This window comes from Solenopsis invicta, chromosome 1 (genome assembly GCF_016802725.1).
Source record: "Solenopsis invicta isolate M01_SB chromosome 1, UNIL_Sinv_3.0, whole genome shotgun sequence".
NCBI lineage: Eukaryota > Metazoa > Arthropoda > Insecta > Hymenoptera > Formicidae > Solenopsis > Solenopsis invicta.
The window spans coordinates 31,673,475-31,692,524 of record NC_052664.1 but is presented as its reverse complement, the minus strand read 5'-3'; the positions used below and the strand labels follow the sequence as shown (position 1 = coordinate 31,692,524).

Genomic DNA, 19,050 nt, shown 5'->3' with positions numbered 1-19,050 from the left:
AAAAGAGAAAACGTTAATAGCAGAAACGGATTCCGAGGGGGAGATCGGTAACGGCGGACGCCGCGACAATGACGACGACAGCGGCGTTCATCGATCGCGCTCGATCGAAAGTGCCTTCAAGTGCCATAAGTAGAGTAACGATCGTGGCTGGGACCTCTATACGCTATATATCGTCTGTGCGTGCGAAAGATTCCTTTGCATCCTTCATGGAATTCCTTCTCTCTCTCTTTCTCCCTCTCTCTCTTCGTAGAGCCATTTCTCTCGGTTGGCTTCAACCGAGGCTGCGTGAGGAGGAGAAGGAGGAGGAGGAGGTGGTAGAGAAGGAGGAAGAGGAGGATGATGATACCAAGAGGAGTTGAACGCGATTATACATACGATGTCAGCGTATCTCGGTCGCATTGATACTCACTTGCCGACGAAGTTCTCGAGCACAGAGCTCTTGCCCGCGCTCTGGCCGCCCACCACCGCGATCTGCGGCAGATCGAGCTGCATATGCACGCCGAGCTGCGTGAACGCATCCTGCAGCTTGTTCACGATCGGGATCAACTGCTCCATACCCGTATTGCCCGCCATCCTGCCGCCGGAGTCGCGTAATCCGCGTTACACCGCTCGAATGACACACACACGCGCGCACACACACGCACGCACGCACGCACACTCCTCTCTTCTATTCTTCCTCTTTCCACAGCCGCGCGAATTCTCTGTGCCGTTTCGCGGCGCGCACCACGTAGAGAGAGAGCCGGGTTAGCTCAGCTCTGCCACCGCCCGCACACGCACGACCGCCCGAGTAGGGTGGCTGACGGAGGCGAGGAAACGTTCGTTACGAGATCCAAGCGTGCACTAAGCAAGATGGCCGATTTTCGCGAGGGTCCTGCCACCCGCGCGCACTCTGCCCGCCCGCCCGCCTGCCCGACTGGCTGGCTGGCTGGCTGGCTGGCTGGCTAGCTGTCGCTGTCGTTGTCGGCTGTGTAGCTGACGACTCTCGCTCTTTCGTGGCAAACTTCACCGCATCGTTCCCGTCGACGCAATGGCGACGACGGCGATGACGGCGACGGTGGCGGTAGTGGCGGCAACGGTGGCGGCACGACGAATCGCTCGCTCTCGTCGCGGATGCGCGTGCGCGATACGTTGACGGGAACGATTTGAAATCTCGCTCGTGATGAATGTGCGGCACTGTACGTACGTGTGTACAGACGCCGCGCATAAACGCGAGATCTCGGAAAACGATTACGCGACGGCAGCGGCAACGACGACGACGACGATAACGATTACGACCGACGGACTCGCGCGCGGCGCCTGCCGTTCTACGGAGAGCCCATAGAGCGGTTCAATCGATAATCGAAGCGTGCGCACAAGTCGCCGCCACCGTCGCTGCCGCCGTACGTCGCCGTCGTGACCCACTTTCGCGGCGATGAGATAAAATCCATATCGTACACGAGTATCCGTCGACGCTCTGACCTTTTTACTCCGCGCGTTCGTTCGTTCGTTCGTTCGTTCGTTCGTTCGTTCGTTCGTTCGTTCGTTCGTTCGTTCGTTCGTTCGTTCGTTCGTTCCTTCGTTCGTTTGTTCGTTTGTTCGTTAGGATACATATACATGTACGTATAACGTGTGATTCGCGCGCGTGCGCACGTGCGACGGAAATTTGACTGATGAGCGACGTTCACTTCCGATACGGTCGCAAGTGACGAGTCGATATATTGCGTCCGATCGATGCGCGCGACATCGGCTCACTTCACGCCATTCGCGAACGGATCGGTTCTTCCTGCAGCTGCATCTCATCTGTATATTATTTCTTTATTTTTCTTTTTCTTCTCTCTTAACGTTCGTCACAACTTTTCACTAATTCGTAGTGTGGTTTTGGTGACGTTACTCATGCAGAGACACTTTTAATTGAAGTAGGCTTGTGTTGACGATTCCGATATACGATAAATCGAAAGCTTTATAACGTCCCGATTTAAAGATATATTTTCAGTAAACTTAATTTATTCTTTTTGTCGTATAATTTGTTGGAACAAAGACAGAGAGAAATCAAGATAAGTTTTAATCATGCTCTAAATATGTTTGTGTAACATGTTTTTGTGTAAAATATAAAAATAATATCTTCGTGCAATTTAACAAATATAGAAATTGATTGAGGTCAATTTCTTCCTTCTATTTCGACTACCGAAGCGGAGCTAATTGAAATCGATTTACGTTACTGAATGAAAAATATGCATTCTTGTACTCTTTTTTTGTTTTCGAGAAAAGCGGCAACCTCAACAAGCAATTAAAATGAACAAACCTACAAGCAAATGAAATTTTCAAACTCACGCTACGAAATCCCCACCATTATTTTACGAAAGTGAAAACCAGATTGCTTTTCCTTTTCCCACGTGACCAAGAAAGAGAGAGAAAGTGAGATCGTTCTTGAAACGGTCGTATCGATTTTGCAGTGGTTTGACGTACTATATCCATTGGTCTTACTAACTCAGATAGGCGAAAAGATATCTCTTTTAGATTTCTAAGAGACTTTAAAATGTCTTTCATTTTTGCAAAGTTTCTAACAATAATGTTTATTATAGGGTTCCAAAAGATAAATATCTAATACAAAAAAATGTTGAGATATCGTTATCCAAAATATCTCTGGAGATGCCTTGAAAAGGTATCTTGTAAAAATATAAAAGATATTTAGACATTTATTCAACAAAAATATCTTTAACATCTTTTGAAATGTATCTTTTAATCAACTTCTAGGCCGATTTTCAGTTTTTATTTTAAGACCATCTTAAATAGTGTTTTAAGATATCAGTACAGCTCTGTGATTGGTTGATGGCATTTTAAAATAATAATACTTATAAGACGGTCTTAAATCTAAGAATTGACTATAAATACCCTAATCTTTTAGAAATATCTTGAAGACATCTTTAGTGAAAAATATCTTCCTTTTTAATATCTTTACAAGTTCTTTCATGTTCTCATTATCTGAAAAGTCTGCGAAAAGTTCAACTGCACTTTGTATATTATATATTTTACTTAGAATTCTGTTTTTTTATTTTGTTCTGCGCAAGTTGAAGCTTATTTAATCTTATTTTTGCGAGAAACATAATGAGATACAATTGAAACGAACAGATTTTTGCCCGTCAAAATTATCTAGATAGGCCTAAAAGCGCGAATATTTGATCACGTTCGAAAAATCGATGACACATTTTGATCTTACAGATTTGTTCGATTTTCGAACGGAATGGGGACAGATATTTCGCGAAGATGCGCATGTGTGTATACATTGACGTATGTAAGATATACATATACGTGTGTGGTGCGAAGATATTGACTTGTATTCGACACCGTTGTTCTTAAATTCGACCGATCGATTAGCGAACTTATAAAAGTGGTTCCGTTCAATAGAACGCGACATTGGTTGTCGTTATTGATCATTGACCTGTAAAAGCATTAGTGTGACGTTTATATATTGTACGTATATATACATACATACAAGAATATGTATATATATATATGTCTTCTACTTTTAAGCAGTTAAATATTTTATGGTGATGATAATTGTAAACCTTATTTATTTAACTCACTTTACGTATAATTTTTATTTATATCAATTTATGAAAAGTGATGTAATCATGATCACTTTAAACTAAATTGTCTCCAATGAAAATGGTCGATATTTTAGACTTACACAACCAGTGATGATATTTATAGACATTATTGTATCCTTTCTCTCATATTTCTCTTTAAAATAGTGTATGAATACAACTCTTAAATTAATATAAATGTCTATAACTTTACTTTTACACTCTATTCTTCTTCTGATGTTATTCTGTGCTCATTGTCTGAGTTTTCTATTATCTGATATAAAAAATGTCATCATAAATGTGAAATGGAAATCGATTAAATTTTACCTTACAAGATATCGAATTTGAGTCGTAGTACACAAGATTGTCAAGTCCCTTTTACAATGTCCATTCAAGAATCGTGGCCTAGAATCTTCTATTGACTTCATAATCATTATATGAATAGAGCAACATAGTAGAATTTACAGGGCAAAGTTGCTAGCAGCCAAGAGAAAATTGAAAGTAATTACAAATTTAAAAGCAGCTAAAAAGAGTAAAATATGTAGCAGAGAGGGAGAGAGAGAGAGAGAGAGAGAGAGAGAAAGAGAGAGAAAAATTATAAAAGTGATATTCATTGTATATAATCTAATTTTATACTTAAAATCATTATGATCAAGTATGATTTTAAATAATCTTAAGAGATTGCATCCGAATCAATGAGATGACTGCAATCTCGAAATTTTATACTTGAGATAAAATAAAATCTTAAAAAAAGAATTACTCAGACACTTGACCTAAATTCTAATACTGATATTCACAGTCGATTCTTATTTCAAGACCGTTTTAAATAATATATCTTAAGGTGCTAATACAATCCTCATTGATTGATTGATTGATGACATCTTAAATTGATATTAAGACAGATTTAAATATAAGAATCAATTATGAAATAAGTCGGTCTAAGAGATTAAAATTCAACCAATAAACGAATTGGATTAAAGTTACAATTATTTGATTGGTCGAATTTTAATTCGTATCCTAAATCTTTTCAATGTTTAGTTGCTGATTATATGTTAACAATTAAACAATTTAATACGGAATTTTCTAATTAATTGATTCAATGCAAAAAGTCCAAACAATATTTGCTGTAAGTGACTCTAAAGGCATTATACATAAAAAAATTATAATCAAACGTAAAATCATAGGCAAATTGACTAATCACAATCAAAATTGCGATCTTATATTTAAAAATTCTTAACTAATTGATCGATATGTTTCACAGGTTTATGATTAAAAGTTTTTTAAATATAATGATATTTTTATATGTAATAATCTCAATTGAGAAATATGATTGGCTACATGCAACGGACTCAACAGTTGAGTGAACGTTGACTGTTATTGGTGTATTCTTCTAGGTCTGTAGACTGATTGGATGATCTAGAAAAATACACCAATAACAAAGAGCGCTTACTCAATTGATTTTGCTGAATACATACGGCCATTGGTGCTTTAAAAACTGGAAAGCAAAAGGAACAGACTTTCACACGCGTTTTCACGGTTACATGAGTATCCGCTCGTACGTTTTAACTGTCGAGCGCTACCGTCTCTCGAGCGAGATCCAGCATCATCGGGCGCGTACGGACTACGTAGCTGTATGGGGGCGCGATTAGTATTGGTATTTTCTTACGGTGCGAATCCAAAATGTCAGACATCGATAAATGGATAGAGATCGCGAAAGAATGCAAATACTTGCCAGAGAATGATCTCAAGGTAAATAGCAGAGTGCATACCAGTTGACCTGTTTCCTACGCGATGACGGCCGCGCGATTAGACAAGCGTCGATTAAGTTACTCGTCTACGCATCCTACGCGTTTCACCTATCCCAATATAATCACATTAACTTTATTATTACCGGCAGAAACTCTGTGACATGGTATGTGATTTGTTGCTGGAGGAGTCCAACATCCAGCCTGTATCCACTCCGGTGACAGTGTGCGGCGATATTCACGGTCAGGTAAATTCCGGATGTGAAATACTAACCTCAAATTCGGAGCATCGCTCCGTTCATCGCTACGGATTCGACGCAAAGTTTTAACGGATTTTAATCGTCGAATTAGCATCATAGACAAATTCATTATATTATTCACTATTTGTTTATCGTTATTTAAAAGCTTACAATCCTTTGATCTTAATATTTTGTAACTATAATGCTAATAACTGTATAGTTATTTGTAGAGCCATGATACAAGTATATATTGGATTGTTCATGTTTTCGTTGCAGTTTTATGATTTAGAAGAACTGTTTCGCAACGGTGGCCCCGTACCAGATACAAATTACATATTCCTGGGAGATTTTGTCGATCGGGGTTACTACAGCTTAGAAACATTCACTCGTCTGCTCACACTTAAAGCTAAATGGTCTGACAGGATAACATTACTACGTGGTAATCACGAGTCTAGACAAATCACACATGTTTATGGATTTTATGGTAAGTTTATAACGATATTTTTGTTCTAGTAACTTGTATTGTATATCTGTGTATGACAAAGATTTATTATTCTCTTTTTTTTTATTCTAGATGAATGCCAAAACAAGTACGGCAATGCTAATGCATGGAAGTACTGTTGTAGGGTATTTGATTTGCTCACAGTTGCTGCCGTGAGTATTTGTATAAAAAATGATTTTTAATTATGAATTTTTTTAAATAAATTTGAATTTTTAAGATTAAAAAAATTATATAGAGTTTAAAATTAATTATTTTAAAGTTTTTTTTAAATTTTATGTTTTTTCTTATATTCGAATAAAATTGTGTTTCAGTTAATTGATGAACAGGTTCTTTGTGTACATGGTGGATTGTCTCCGGCTATTAGAACACTAGATCAAATTAGAACGATTGAAAGGAATCAAGAGATTCCACACAAAGGTATATATTAATTGTGTACCAAAGTAATATTTTATTACAAAATAAAACTTATAATTGAATATATTGTTGTACCATAATAATATTATTTTATAGCCAAAAATGATTTTTGATCAGACAAGTGTTTCTTATAGATTTTTTTAATGCTGAAAACACTGTAAAACAAATTTCACCTGCATATAAAGTTTTTGAAATAATTAAGGTTTAAAGTGCAAAAAATAACTTGCAATATTTGAAATTTTTTGTAAAAATACAGTCATAATTTTTAAAATAAGAATTTTAAAATAATGTTAACATTTTGTAAAATTTTTTGTAAAGATTGTTTTTTTTTATTTTGATATCTTTAAGTATATGAAGGATTTAAATACAGAATTTTAGTAAGATAGTAAATTTTCCGTTTATGATGAAGATACTTTTAATTTATAGTTTATACACACACACACACACAAATTTTAATTATATTGTATACATATGTATGTATTGTATATATAAATTATAAAATATACATAAATGTATTAAATGATATATACATACATTTCTCGAAATCTTTAAGAAACATCTTGTTTGGTTCAAAATAATTTAAAAAATATTTTTTTATAAACTAGGGTAATCGATCATCTTTGCTTGATTATCATATTACAGGTGCTTTCTGTGATTTGGTCTGGTCCGATCCAGAGGATGTAGAGACATGGACAGTAAGTCCACGTGGCGCAGGCTGGCTGTTTGGCAGCAAAGTGACTTACATGTTCATGGAAGTGAATGATCTTAAACTCATCTGTAGGGCACACCAATTAGTTCAGGAAGGTACGATCCTACTTACAAATATTCTAACATTAACATTTTGATTTTGTCTGTTGTAATTTTCTTTGAATACCTCATAAATATGCACTCGAAACATTTCTTATCTTACAGGTTATAGGTACATGTTTAATGACAAACTCGTCACAGTGTGGTCTGCCCCAAATTATTGTTATCGATGTGGTAACATAGCTAGTATCATGCAGTTCACGACAGTGGATCAGAGAACACCTGTGCTGTTCCAGGCAGTGCCTGATTCCGAGAGAGTAATCCCACCCTTAACGCCCACTCCGTACTTTTTGTGATCTATCTTAGTGGCTCATCTGTATGGATGCAGAAGGGAAATGTCTGTGTCTAGACTCTACGGAATCACATGATTTGATTGGCCGGATCCAGGCTGGTACCATGACGGAACCATACATTCATGAAAATATATCACACAAATCGATTATACATATTACTCTAGAAAATTTTAATTCCCTTAAAAGAAATTGTTTGATGCGTTCTACGATCGAAATACGATACTTAGAGGACTGAATTGTCGTGTGATTGCTCTTATTCAGGGAATGTTCTTTAGATTTTTTAAGAACTTTATCAGGTTTTACATGTTGTAAAGCTAACTTTTATATATATACATAGTATCTGCCATTGCATCAGCCTGATTTTTGTAGTTCGAAAAAAAAAGAAAACGATATTTTGCATCAGAGCAAATGTGAACATTCTGTGGTCTAGACGCTTTTGCTGTCTACTATGTACATTCTGTAGAGCATTCATATCTCAGAGCAGCATTCTGGACTTCGATGTTCAAAAGACTAAGAGCTTTTAAATAATTTAATATGAGCGCAAATAGTCCAGTGCTGTGTGTGTGTGAATAAAAAGAAAAAAGAAATATCATGTTTAAAACATTCCGGCAAAAAGTACACTCTCTGAGTACATTGAATGCTTCTCTGACATAACAATCGTTGTGCGTAGAATTCAGGTTTATCAAAGCGTGAGCATATATAGTACTGTTAAGGTCTTCCTGAACATGTAAATGATCTGTTGCTGATTTAGGTACTGTGTGTGCTGCGTGCTGTTCTTTTTTCTTCTAAATGCGCAATCAGTGTTCTTAGCAAGAATCATAAATTCGGCTCATTTTCGCCGAAGTACAAATAGCGTGTAGCAGTAGCCAAAGTTTTCTTGCTTAGGTAAGGAAATCCGATAGCGGAATCGTTATAGCATCTATAGAGAGTTGTCTTATTATTTTTATGCACATGACATTTTTTACGCTTAATTTTAAGAAAATTTGAGCTCAAATATTGTCTTTATCTTGACACACATTGATATTTTTTTCGAAAAAGATATCCACCGTTCGTTCGTCACACTTCTCTTCTCTCTATATATGTATGTGTACAAAGCAATATTTTCAAATACTATTGCATTCTCCGACTCTTTGTACAATTTCCAATATCGTATGCCAAATCGCTGTCGTATTAAATAATCGTAATTAGCTAATTGTCATAAGTTCATTAATGTAGGGAGCAACTTAAAGAAAAAAAACCGAGACCCTTAGCAATGTGCCTCTAAATTAATAAGCGTTTGTGTAATATAATGATACGATATTGATATGACATAATTAATGGAAATGCACCGGCCATTGCGTATCATAAGCCTGAATTCTGACCATCGATTTTTGCTAGCTCACGATAATTCCTAACCGATCACAGACCTGACAAATACGGCATTGGCATTGTGGCACAGGCTGTCAAGTTGAGACTACTCTATTTTGAATTTTGTGATATAGACCGATGGAGGCATGTGCAATGGTCATGTCGATGTTTATAACGACTCTCCTTGTCGCACCATTCGAAGGTGGTTTTGTGGGAAGACCCGTTATTCCAAGAAATATAATAAACTTTTGAACAGTGCCTTCAGAACTATAACACGACGGTCTACTAGAAGTATAAATGCTTTCTTACTGACAGATAATCATAGACGAACTAACATAAGGACGAAGAATCATACAAATATCAGAGCTTAATGAGAATGAGGAAATTTTTATCACCCTCTTTTTATTCTATTTATCTATTTCATGAACATTACGCTCTATTATTTTGGAATAAATCTTTGCTTTTTTCGCGAAACTTTTCTACGATATATGTATATATATCTATATGTATATATATATATATATATATATATATATATATATATATATATATATATATATTTTACGTTTTACCATTTTACTGCCTTTTAGGTCTACTTCTTACATTTTACACACCACACGCGCGGGATACTCTCTATTTGTACTACATTTATTACAACGTACTATTGCGCGATACTTTACGCGAGTAATGTATTACATTAGGTAGAGGAGGAGCGCATCTAGAACGAATCGGGACACGGAGCTTGCGTTACAAACTCGACTCGCTACATTTGCAGCCTCCGAGTCGTGAAACGGTGTCACAACGACGGGAACGCCCTACGTGCGGTACGGGTATCGTAGAAATCTTTAAAAAAAAAAAAAAGTATTAGCCCCTGTATCTACTACTGGGGTGTTCGCGGCGTTTCGTCTACCGGAATGCCTCTGTCTGTGATCGCTTTAATCTTATCGAAGTGTCCAAGCGCTTGCGGCGACTCGATATTAATAATCGGTAAGTTCGCGAGAGAGAGAACAAATAAAGACAATTTGCAAGATAAAATAAAATAATGAAGACTAATTTAGCTTAATGTGCTCCGTGCGGGAGCTTGAACACTGCGCATAATCCTTAAAGATCTCACAGGTAGACACCATTTTAAAACGATCATCATGTACCTTGAAAGTATAGACTTTGTTATGTTAATGTAATGAAGAACGTCTGTAATAAAAATGCGCAAAAAATCGCACTTGATTGCATTGTCAATGGTATTCCTGTGTGTGTATATGTGTGTGGTAGTGAGAATAAATACAAAAATCAATAAGACCGAGATAAGGGACACATGCAGGAGAAGGAGTACATTACATGATTAAACGACGTATGAATTTTTTTTTTTTATTAATCTTTAATCAGTTTATTTACTCGTAATAATATTATTTTCATCATATATATATATATATAATAATTCTATTTACTTCTTACTATTTATATATATATATATTTATATATAATAATATAGTGTATTTATGTTCAATATGTATAATATATTATCTACATTTATAATCCCTATGAAAGGCATCTCCAAACAGACTTCAGATTTACTTCTTTTTTTCTTTAAATATCTTATTTATTCATAAAAATACAGGGGGGTTCACGCGCCATGCGTGAAATTCGGCTTGCTTTGCCCGAAACTGAAACCCTCGATTGAATCGATTGAATTATGCTAAATGATGTACTTACGTCAGCAAAATTATAAGTTCACCTTTTCGTTTATATGCACGCATTTAAATGTCCGCTATAATTTTGACCATCCTTACGAACTGTACTGCGACTTGTATTATTCATATTATATTCTAAATTATATTGCGTTACGTTAAAAATCGTAATCTCGTAATGAAACTTGAACAGCAATAAATGCAATGACTGACTTTCGTTGTTGATATGCGTAAAAACTTTTTATTCGACAAGAAAGCCAACAAAGATGTCGAATTAAAGAAAAAGTCATGTCGAAGTTGATTGATATTATAATTAATTGATTTAACACAGTATTATCAATGCATCGACATCAGTGATCTTTGTCAGTCTTTTAATTACTCGTGTTGCGTGTCTACGATTAAATCTATATATAAAACATTGCGAGGTGTTCGTTCTAAGAAGACAGACTTGCACGACATTTCGTTTACGAAAAGTAAAGGCGGAACATTAACAATTCATCAACAATTTTTACGAACATAACGCATAACGTGCGTTAAATAATTGACTTTAATCAACGTGCTTCTCGCTGCGCTATAGAAAAAAAAATGTCTCTGCAGCGAGGCGCACGAGGTATATCAAAATTTATCATATAATGGACGTCGACCTCGCGAAGGGCGATAATCGGTTTCCGGCAGAGCGGCGATTCACGCAATGGCGCCGAAATCTCAATTACAAAAGGAATATAATCGAAGATAAACGAGATAATAAAAACGTACTTCTTCCTAAACGTAGGTAGAAATATGGTAACTTTTGACTCACTCATTGAAAAAGTATCTCTCTCTTTCTCTTTTTCTCTCATTCACACATACGCACTCTCTTTCTCTCTCTCTTTCTTTCTCTCTGTCTCTCTCTAGCCAAACCGGCATTTCTTGCTTCCCTTCCCTACCGTCGTTTCTGGGTTAAACATTTGCATTTCTTCTTGTGCCTCTATTTCGACCTAATCGCAGCAAGGGGCGCCGATTTCTTCATTCCGATCAAGGGAAAGCGAAAGAAGATACGTGCGCAACATGTACATTTTTAATAAAAAAAAATTGGATAAAGAATTAAAAAATATATATATTAAATATATAACCGTCGAATAAATTTAAATTTATGCTAGTTGTAAACATGAGCGTCGGCAAATTAATTAAATGCAACAAGGCACTAGGATTGTGTAGCACCAAAATTGACGTGATCCGCGTTAAACAGCGACAGGTGTGAGAGAGAATCCGTGACGTTTTTAATTGTAAAATTAATTGTTTAAGGATTAATTTCTTAAGATTAAATTTTCAAAAAATTTTCAAAAAGAGATGTTTCACTCACGAATATCGAAAGCTTTCTTTTAACTTAGAGTTGAATATTTTCCAAAGATTTGTTAATCGTCATTCAAAGACTCAATCGAAAGACCTTCGAAGAAGCACACTATTTCAAAGTTGTGTACACTTTAACGTTTAACAATGCACACATTCTCGTCGTGGAAACGTTCGCTATCTAAAATGCGCGTGTCAAGTTTGTATTCTATACTGCCGACAAATGCGTGATGGAAATGGATCAAATAACACGACAAAAGCTTTTGCGCGCACACGTTTCTGTTCGCTTTCCTGTGATCTCCATGGGAGCATCGCCGCGGCGCCGCTTGCGGCTGTCGCGAGCACAAGTATTTAACACGGAATTATACAAAGACAGGACTAGTACTTTCAACATAGTTATATTATTAAATCTTTCGTACAATATGTACACAAAGTTGAACCCACAAACGAGAGGCGCGCACTGGTTTTTCACGTTTTTTCCTCATATTTTTTTTCATTTTCGTTAGATTTTTTTTCTTATCTTTCTTTTGCTCAATAGACTCTCACTCGCACTTAAATATTAAAGGGTTGGGCATGATAATACTCTTTGTAGTATAATGCCCTAAGTCTTGCTGATCCAACGCTTTAGCTCTCCCGTAAGCAGTTGCTGTACTCCCAGACATCGATTCTACGTTTTGCACATTTTTCCTTTTATAAAATATAGATACAGCATATCTCCTGGAACGGTCGTCGCTTCTTTTATCCTCTGAATCTTTGGCTAATTTGATCTTTTCACAGAAATAGTTTTTAATCATATTCTCTCTTATTACATTTTCAGACTTTTACACTCGTGATTAGCGTTTTTATTTTAATTAAACACTTTCAAACTTAATGAACATTAAATGAACTGAATATTATATTAAATTTTAAATTTAAGTACAAATTATCTGAAATTGTTTTATTTATTTCATCTGTGTGACAGTTTTTCAGACTTTTTCACCCGCGAGTATTTCATTTTAATTAATACTTTCAAGACTAAATTTTCTGATTGTAGTGTTTTAATAATTCAAATTAAGCTTTAAATTTATTATATTTTTTTCATTTCTATGTGATAATTTCACTTGTCAAAAATTATAAAATAACAGAATTAAAGAGATAATTTAAAAATCTAGAAAAATGTATTTAGAATTCTTTATGATTCAAAGGATTCAAGAATAAAAGGAACAACGCCCCAATCCATGGAAACTCTGTAAAAAATATACAATATATATATAAATATATATAATTTAATATATATTAATATAATATCTATTATATATAATATAATAAATATTATATTACATGTATATTTATATATATTATATATCTATATATAAAATTTACAAAAAAGATTAAACTAGGAGCTCGAAATATTTTCTCGCGATCGACGACGATACTTTGCCACTCGTATATACAACAATAAATAGGATACGGCACGAACAATTTCTTGGCAGGAAATACGTAACGACTTTACGAGATAACGATAACAAGAGGGGAGACAATAAGAACTGAAGAATAGCTAGAAAAAAAGACAAAAGACAGAGCGAGTAACATATTGCCTTCATATGTATATCTTTATCTTCATATTGCACAATGCTACCTCGATGGCCGATAGAAAAGAAAAAATATTAAGTCATCCTATACTTTGTTATCAATACATATTGATATCTTAAATTATCGAGAAATATTGATAGCAATTATAGCAGCGAGTTCATGTATAGTTATATATATTTCAGATAATCGAAAAATATAGTCTTGCATAAATTTGCTGCTATTAATATTTCATACATTTATTAATAATAAAGATAAAAATAAATATCATTAACAAAATATAGAATATCATATTGATCTTTTCAGTCGCATTTTTTCATACTCTATACTAACAGTCTTCCTATTCTTTTCTTTCCCTCTTTCTTTCTTCAAAACCTGAATGCACATATAATTTCCTTTAAAATGCAAAAAGTAAGCGCATTTATAAAAATGCTAGAGCTTTTTATTACTGTTACTAAAATTGAAAATCTATGCGGATTCACTTTCGAAGAAAGATAAAATATTGGATTAGAGCAGCGCGCTGTGCTCATCCCGATAATGCCCGATTTCTTCATCCGGATGAAGTTAATCGACATAGCAATCGATCATAAGCAAGATACGTATTCCGTCCTGTTCATCGATGGTCGCAAAATATCGGAAGATAAATTTTCTTTTTCTTTTTAGCAAATCTTATTATGCGCACGCAATTATCCAATTGAATACGGAGACACGCGTACGATGATGTCCGGGGAATACAGGAACCGTTACACCTAACGTTCCTTAACGTCAAATAATATACAATGTTTACTGTATGAAGTATCCCATCGTTTAGTTAAGTCTTATAGTATGGACAAGTATCCCTAGGCGAGTAGGCCCAAGGTCTGTGTTATAATTCGTGTTGATTTCTGGAACGTGCGGCTCGCGGCCACGGGTCCGACTGAAGGAATAGGAAGATAGGAAAAAGGTGTAATATTAATTATCACAATTAACCTCCGTCATAAAAATGATCACAATAAATCAAGAATTACAAAGTTGGTTTAGTCAGTGGAAATAAACATAAATTATAATATTGTTAGTTTTATAATTTATGATAGTACTACCTATGATAGTACTATATATTTTCATGTTAACTTGATTTTGCTGATAAAAATATGTATTCTTAAAGAAAAATACTAGTGGATTTGCGGAAAAAACTAGTGGAACCAACAGTGCATTCGAATGATTTTCCAATAGTCTTTTCGCGAGTTTAATAATATTTTTCTATAAGGTTATCAATGTTAAAATTTCAAGATTTAATAGTAAATTTGTCACACTGTATATTTTAATCAATAAGTCTCAACTACATACATTTTTGAACTTTTGATTTATTATAAAAAAAATATTTCAAATATTGAAAATTTCAATTATTCAACTCAATTTAAGACCAATTTCTTCACTCTTATTTATAACTACTTTAATTGTTACTTTGTTTTTTTAAGCTTAATCTTTAAAGAAGAGATCTGAAGAATTAAAATTAAATTAATCAATCCAGAATATCAGTTTTAAGGAGTGTTCTTTGTGCGAGGTTTGGGCAGGATTGTAAGAAAATCAAGGAGGAAATGCAGTTAAACTTGCAAGCTAGCTAAAATGCAGCTTCTTAAAGATCGAAGACTGCACCTCTCAGATCGTTCTCATGGCCACGAGCTTATCAGGCGATTTGCATGTGTTTACGATATCTTCTATGGAGAGGCAAGATGAAACAATCACGTCAGCAGAACGTGCGCGGAATAATACAATACATGCGTATACAAGGAGCAATATCTTCCAAGACACGAACAACATTTCGACTGGTATCAATTTTCGCTGATTTTCTTTACTTTTTTGCAGTTTTTCCTCACAAATAATTGAGCTAGGAGCGAGCGGTATCCCAGTTTCGCGAGGTCGATTGTCACCATCAGTCCATGTGGATACACACATGCACACTTGCGTATAGATAATACGTATATATTTTATTCGGTAAAAAAAATGTAAGAGATTGTTTATACAATTGATGTATAATTGTTTAAATAGTAACTTTGAATAAAATTTCACGAAACTCCCTCGCGATACTGGGCACCAATGCTAATACAGCGTTTCGTCTTTTTTATATATATATATAGATTTATATATATATATGTATATATATATATACACGTTCCGCTTATTTCCTTTTCGTCATAATACTATGAAAATATCGCTTCAGCGAGGAATAACATGAGAGAGCTTTCCGCTCTCGTACTTTAGTCGCGAGAAACAAACGACGCACATACCACGGGCAATTCGATTTTCCATTTTTTTTAAATATTTTGACAATGTATATATTTGCGGTAAAAATGCGATGGAAAAATGCCATATGATGTTTCATATATTAAAAGTGAAAATAGAAAACTCAGTGAATATAAAAGCAATATAAAATCTCATATAAAAAAATTATCAAAACATTTAATATATTTATCTTATAATATCTTATACCAAACGTTCATTTTTTGCAAAAGTATTATACATATTACGTCTGTAACATTTTCAACGCTAATTCTGCTTATGACTTCATAAAGCAGGCAACTACATACTCCATATGCTAAAACTCTGTAAATAATAACAAAAGGAATTACTAAGTAATACCGACTAGAATTCAACCACCAAATAATTAAAAAATTTTATTTATATAACGATTATATATTAGCTAAATATATAGAATCTTTATAAATATTTGTATAACTCAGTTAATAATTTTTGTTTTTCGCTTTTTTTAAAATTATAACTTCATTTATTAATAACAACTTTTTTGTTAATTTATTGGTTTTGTTTTCATGAGTCTTAATTAAAAGTTTCAGTCAAACTTTATGCAAATCACTCTATATTGCTTACATTTAAATAAGTAGAAAGTTGGTGCAAAAAGTCTTGAAAAGTTATAAATGGAAGCTCGAGAATCATCCGAGGTACGCGCGACGCGAGCGAGAAATCCTAGGACTGATGATCGGTGCGTGTGTATTTTGCGCGGAAAAAGTCGCGTCAAAGGCATAAATGAATGAAAATACTATAATAGAATAAGAGTCTTTTGTGTTGCGCGCTTGGACCGTTGCTTGCGGAGTGTTGAATTGCGGCAATGATGACGGCGACAGCGGCGAAGACGACGACGATGACGACGACGACGATAACGATGTAAATGATGACGGCGAAGACTCGATGTTGACCGTCGTGAAATATACGTACATACGTAGTAAATACTAATGTTCGAATGCAAATGGTGAAATACGGACGTGAAACACTGAAGCTCTTACGTAGTTTCGTTTTCTTCCTCCTTGTCTCGCGATCGTGATATCCGGACATCGATCAGCGTATCTCGCCACCTTTCGCTCCTCATCCTCGTGGATCTCGTACAATCTCGTTATTCTGTACCGATTCGACAGATTCGAGGTGAAAGTTTGCACTTTCCACCTTTCTACTCTTGATGGCGGATAGAGTTATGCGATCAATATTCCGAGAACTCGTAACGGACCCCTGCTGATATAGTGTGCGGGTACCAGTGGTAGCGCGAGAGAAGAGAGTTAGTATTATGGTATTATCACACTCTTTACGTACGTCGTAACGTTTCGTATGTGGTGGCGAACGGCAACCGTGAAGAGAAAATCACATCGGTACGTCGCAGTAAGATTTGTGGCAGGTATTTAGAAGATACATGTGATACGGTGACTACATGTCCTTTATTATAAAGGACAATCCTTTCAGATAGATGTTCTTTAAATATTGTTTTTCAAAACTCTATCTTGTCTTTTATTTCACCAATATTACTTTCTAATTAACGTGCTAATGTCTAATATCGTACTAATAAGCAAATTTTTACGGAAACGACAAATTTAGTTTCATGCAGTATAATTTGTTTAATTTTTTTAATTAAAATTATTCAGATTAGATCCGTTTTCATTCCTCATTATTTCGAACTTGTTTCAGATAAGTTTTAAAATGAGTATCAGAAAATTATACAGCATCTTATTTTGATATTAAAGAAAATTCGTAAGACTCCTGTCGTAAGTCACAAATTGGTTTGAAAATATGTAGGAATAAAGTTCTATAATGTTCAGGTTCATCCTTTATTTTCTCTAAGAAAACATAATCACCGTATACACATGCGCAAATACGCGTGCGCGTGTATGGACGCATGTTGATAAAATTTAATCGTAGCTATGATGTTACCATATTGAGCTACAGAATGATGAGAAATCCGTCGTCGATCATCGGTCAGTCGATCGATCCGAACTATTGATCCTTCAGTCAGTCGTTTCGTAGTGTCTGCTGCTGTTTTATATCTTCTTTTTTCTTCTTTTTTTCCCTTAGTTTCGAGAGCAGTAGTAGTAGAAAGTGGCGGTAATAGTAGCAGTAGTAGTAGTAGTAATAGTAGTAGTAGTAATAGTAGTAGGTGGCCTACGGTGAGCGGTACGTAACGAGAGTCTTATTTTATCGATCGGATTATGCAATGTGAACACACAATGACGTAGTTGCGCGGTACGTGTTTGCGTACAGAAATATATTATTATAGTCTTTTAGTTTCGATAAAAAAGTTCAGTTCCCACCTCGACTGATTGTCCATCTCTCGAGGTGGCGCGCTTTCTTTCTCTCCCTCTCTCGCTCTCTCTCTCGCTCCTCTAACTTTTATATATGTGCATATATTTTATATATATTATATACATAATATATATTAAATATATACCTTTTCTTTAATATTTTATTTAAAATCGTTCCTCCTTCTCTCTTTCTATCCTCCTTCTTTCGGTGTCCCGACGTTAGTTACTTTCTATCGTCCACTCTTGTGTTCTATTCGTTTCTTTCCCTCGATTCCTCCTCTCCGCCCTCCTTCGTTTGTACAACGCAACGAACACACACATTTATATTATTTATATTATTTATATGTATATATATATACTTTTATATATTTATTATACATACGCAAACAAAGCCTTTCCCCGTTCGGCTTGAGTCGTCTTTCTTTCTCTCTCATTGGACTCTTTTCTTTCTGTTTTTCTATTCGTTTGTTGTGTCTGTTTGTTCGTTTCTTTTACTTTTTCACTGTGTATATATTTATAACGTATGTATAGTATGTATATAGGTATTCAGCTTCGTTTATCGTCACTTTGTTTATTTACTATCTTTGAATTGCTGAGTTCAATAGGAAAGGAACGTAGAACATTTTACTCTCAAGTAGTAAAGTCGCCGCTGATTGTACCTGTAATTTAACAAGCAGACAAATTTTCTACTTGAACGCAGTCATTTCACTATAATAACATAACTATTGTATTTTGAGCGGAGTAAAAGCAATTCAATTCAAAATTCTTATCATTAGACTTAATCGTTAAATAGTAAATACTTTTTAAAAATCGGATCTAGATCAAACGAGTAAACGCGAATTTGCATCATTTACACTCATTGTAATATGTAAGTTGTTTGCCTTACTCGCATTCGATCGCTTGGTCTGGATTCAGATTCCATCGAATCCTCCATAATTTGAGTTATATATTAATCATAAATATTTTTACTCGTTTGATTTGAAATTTTTCCTTGCATT

The 19,050-nt window shown here is 35.0% G+C and overlaps 3 protein-coding genes across 38 annotated transcripts in view; 1 reads left to right on the top strand and 2 right to left on the bottom strand.

Moving 5' to 3' along the window:
* Positions 1 to 1,290, bottom strand: part of LOC105201830 (dynamin) — a 28,761-nt gene extending 27,471 nt beyond the window's left edge. For 8 of the 25 annotated variants that reach the window (XM_039458574.1, XM_039458203.1, XM_039458478.1 and 5 more), the window contains exon 1: positions 410 to 1,288. In XM_039458574.1, the coding sequence (XP_039314508.1) occupies positions 410 to 573 (164 nt within the window). In that variant the 5' untranslated portion in view covers positions 574 to 1,288. Of the gene's footprint in view, positions 1 to 409 lie in introns of all 25 variants that reach the window. The other 17 variants (XM_039458548.1, XM_039458729.1, XM_039458169.1 and 14 more) reach the window with 6 other exon arrangements.
* Positions 1,291 to 5,132: 3,842 nt separating this feature from the next.
* Positions 5,133 to 10,129, top strand: LOC105194372 (serine/threonine-protein phosphatase 6 catalytic subunit). Its single transcript, XM_011159259.3, has 7 exons — positions 5,133 to 5,312; positions 5,461 to 5,556; positions 5,824 to 6,031; positions 6,122 to 6,201; positions 6,361 to 6,466; positions 7,106 to 7,267; positions 7,376 to 10,129. Exons 1-7 carry the CDS (start codon positions 5,244 to 5,246, stop codon positions 7,564 to 7,566), a joined length of 912 nt encoding a protein of 303 aa, XP_011157561.1. The 5' UTR covers positions 5,133 to 5,243; the 3' UTR covers positions 7,567 to 10,129.
* Positions 10,130 to 10,498: 369 nt separating this feature from the next.
* The window catches only part of LOC105201579 (hormone receptor 4), a 193,311-nt gene continuing 184,759 nt past the window's right edge, over positions 10,499 to 19,050 (bottom strand). For 11 of the 12 annotated variants that reach the window (XM_039457797.1, XM_039457901.1, XM_039457758.1 and 8 more), the window contains one exon: positions 10,499 to 18,711. In XM_039457797.1, the coding sequence (XP_039313731.1) occupies positions 18,631 to 18,711 (81 nt within the window). In that variant the 3' untranslated portion in view covers positions 10,499 to 18,630. The remainder of the gene's footprint in view (positions 18,712 to 19,050) is intronic. The other variant, XR_005576379.1, reaches the window with a different exon arrangement.